The 3378-nt window shown below is 39.2% G+C and overlaps 1 protein-coding gene across 2 annotated transcripts in view; it reads left to right on the top strand.

Moving 5' to 3' along the window:
- Positions 1–1376: 1376 nt before the first annotated feature.
- Positions 1377–3378, top strand: part of fxn (frataxin) — a 34071-nt gene continuing 32069 nt past the window's right edge. Inside the window, exon 1 of one of the 2 annotated variants that reach the window (XM_007577423.2) lies at positions 1377–2060. In XM_007577423.2, the coding sequence (XP_007577485.1) occupies positions 1950–2060 (111 nt within the window). In that variant the 5' untranslated portion in view covers positions 1377–1949. The remainder of the gene's footprint in view (positions 2061–3378) is intronic. The other variant, XM_007577422.2, reaches the window with a different exon arrangement.

Below are 3378 nucleotides of genomic sequence, written 5' to 3'. Positions count from 1 at the left end.
AGACTCTCCATGATGTTCACTCCACTCCACTCCATCGACCCCTTGAGACCTCCCTGTTGTTAAATTGCCTTTCCCTTTAATCCAAGCACCTGCACCTTGCTGACCACTGCAGTGACCATCAGTCCACAGTCAGCTGGATCATCACAACATTGACTAACTTTTTATTTACAATTAGGATCTGAAAACCGGAGGACCAGATACGCAAAAATCTACCTGCAGACTTTAAGCAGCTACCCTGACACTGCAGTGACCCTGGACTGGGCTGAGCCTCTCTTCCTCTCTCCTCTTCCTCTCTCCTCCAGAGTGACGAGTTTTCATTTCACATTTCACAAACCCTTTTCCCTTATCTCATTTGTAACATTATGTTAAGCATTTGCATATAATTCGGCCTTCATGCGAGATATTAAAATGAAACACTTTCAAGTAGTACCAGCAAAGAAATCTGAATATTAAGTAATATGCAGTTAGCAAAATAATATCAATAATATACTGAATAAGGCTGGATGATATGACTGAACTGTTTTTTCATAACAGATTTAATTTTAGTCACCCTCTATCTTTTCTAAAACAAAATACAGAAAATACTTTCACAAAGTGGCTTTATTTCTATCATTCCTCTTGTGAGTTGTATAATGGAGTGTTATGGCCAGGTTACAAGTATTTTTAATTATGAGAATCCAGTCATATTAGCATCATAAAGGTGCAATTTTACCAGAAGAACATCTTAAAATATGGGAAGTCATTTTATCAAAGTCTTAGCTCCCTCTGACGAAACCAGCTCAGTCCAGGTGGTTCTGATACATTCAGTGGTTAAGAGGATCAACTGGCCACCAGGTAAGCATTGATGTCAAAATAACAAACAGAGCTACTGATGTAGGAGTATTTTCAATGTTGAAGAAAAGCAAAGTTTATAATGGGAGAGGGAAAATGTTGCGTTTAGGTAAGCCGATGTCTCCATCCAGGAAGCAACTAAAGCCATCAGAACTCCAGTCCAGCTCCAGCTGCTGCGAGGATGAAAAAGGGAGAAATAACGTTAACATAACAGGGAATAAAGCAAATTTGGTAATTCGCTTTTAATGTGTTCCAGATGCAAAAAGAAAAATCTCTGATATAAACTTGTTTATTTACTTCTGCCAGGATGTTACAGTATGTATTTATAATGAGATTTTTAATCGATGCATATGTTTAGAACCACCTAGTGGTGAGATGAGTAACTGCATGCAACGGGTCCTTCAGGCGCTTTCACGGCTCCCCCACCAGAATTCTGAGGAATGCTGGTGGAGGCAGCTCCTCACTATTATTTTTTTTATTTATTTATTTTTACTTAGGGTCATATTTTTCTAGTTCAACAATTAACGAAATATTGTACATCTAACATCTACGAATATAATTTGTAAAGTTTTCTCGTGGTTGGACTGAATATGACCCTTTGAGTGGGAGCTGCGCCAGTTGGTGTTCGTGGCTGACCACTCAGTCAAGACGCTAACTGTCTTCTTTTATTTTTCAGATGAAAAGATGAGAGAAACAGAAGGGTAATGATCAGATTAGGAGTAGGTCATACCTATTTAAATGACATTTTATGTCTAATAGGGAGGGAAAATAATGATAAACGTGAAAGATGTGGAGAGAAAGAAAATGTAGAACATGTATTGAATTGTAAAACATATGAACCTGAAAGGGAGAAATTGAGAAGAATGGTTGGAAGGACAGGTCAATAATGGAGTCTTAAAGGAATATTTAGAAATGAAGGAAACATAGTGGATATTTACAGATTAAGGAAAGCATTATTTATTTATCTTCAGATTACAAAATTTAAAAAATAGATTTTAATAGATGTAAAGTAGTGCTGCTATACACTCGTGTATAGTAGGTGGCGGTATGCACCTTAAAGTTGCTGCGATCCGCCATAATGAAGAAGAAGAAGAAGAAGAAGAAGAAGAAGAAGAAGAATGCTCCTTTTTACAAAAACATGGAAAATTTCTCCACAGATCTGCCACCTTGCAGGTTCAAAGCTTCACCTGGGGACAGCGAAGAGAACTGCGGGGACATACTTTCATCAGGTAACACCCAGGGATAACATCCACACAGGAAATTTCTGTGTTTTTGAAACTGCTTCATTGTGTAAACTGGACCCCATTTTCTGAAACGGGATAAGTGATAATCCCGAGTAAATTATGGGGTAACTATGTGCACATCCTGGGTTTTCGGTTTCAAAAAGCCGTTCAGCCGTTATCCCGGGTGAAGGTAATCCTTACTTTGTCTTACTTTTTAGTTGAGACCTAGCACGAGGAAAGTGTCAGAACAATGTGATCACACCGCGATAGATGGTTTATAGTAAGACATCTTGTGAAAATTAGTTCCCTCTGTGTCGGGAGTCAGAGAGATGGGTTTGACCACTTTCACGGCGCTTTTGATCAATTAATCAGTAAAACAACTCATATAATCATCTCAATCATATAATCATCTTGTTATATGCCGATTTCAGTTAAATCGGCATATAACAAAATTGTCAAATAAATAAATAAATAGGTCTTGTGTGGAGCTTTTCTTCAGGGCCGGCCCAACCTTCCATGGGGCCCTAAGCGAAATTTGGTTTTGGGGCCCTTTAGTTCTGCTAACCATGTGGACTGGGTACAATCAGCAGTCTGATCATTTACATTCCTGCTATAAACTTATTGCATCTCTGGCAGTGCTGTTTACATTATATACATGTATAACACATTTATTGGCCAACTGATTTATGACCAGTCGATTTCTGGGTGCTGATTTCTTTAATTTTGGGGGATTGAGATTGGCCGATACTTACATGTGAAGCTGATCTTATCCCCTAATCTTATCTTCGTCAGCAAAGGTTTAAAGATCAGCCTCTGTCCTCTTCTGCTCTGCAGTGAGAGGTGAGAGGTTTGACTTACAGACCAGCCCACCAGGTCAGGTCTGCACGTTTACAGTTAACAATATTTACCTCATTGTTGCCAACTCACTGACTGTTTTACTATATTTAGCGACATCTCAGACAAAAAAAATCATATCAACCAAAGTCACAATTGGCTGATCTAGGCCTGTCACAATAAACAATAAATCAATTAATCGCACTATAAATTAAACCTATCGACTTAATTTTAATTATCGGCTTTATCGTCGGTTCCGCCCTTTTTTCCTTTCTGTTGATGACACTGAATGAAAAAAGTCTCACCTCCGGTGCTCTCCACCGACCCTCCCTTCCTCATTTCCTTAGTGTAATGTCCAGCGCACACTACATGAGTTTTCGGCCGACTGTCGGCCCATTTTCAAAACCTGAGACCACACATTAACCGACAGAAATCCTAGGTATAATGGTTCAATCGGGTTCGTCGTGCCGTGTGGTGTCCAGCCACCTTG

Source organism: Poecilia formosa, unplaced genomic scaffold, assembly GCF_000485575.1.
Source record: "Poecilia formosa unplaced genomic scaffold, Poecilia_formosa-5.1.2 Scaffold441, whole genome shotgun sequence".
Taxonomy (NCBI): Eukaryota; Metazoa; Chordata; class Actinopteri; order Cyprinodontiformes; family Poeciliidae; genus Poecilia; species Poecilia formosa.
This window is presented reverse-complemented; position numbering and strand designations above follow the sequence as displayed.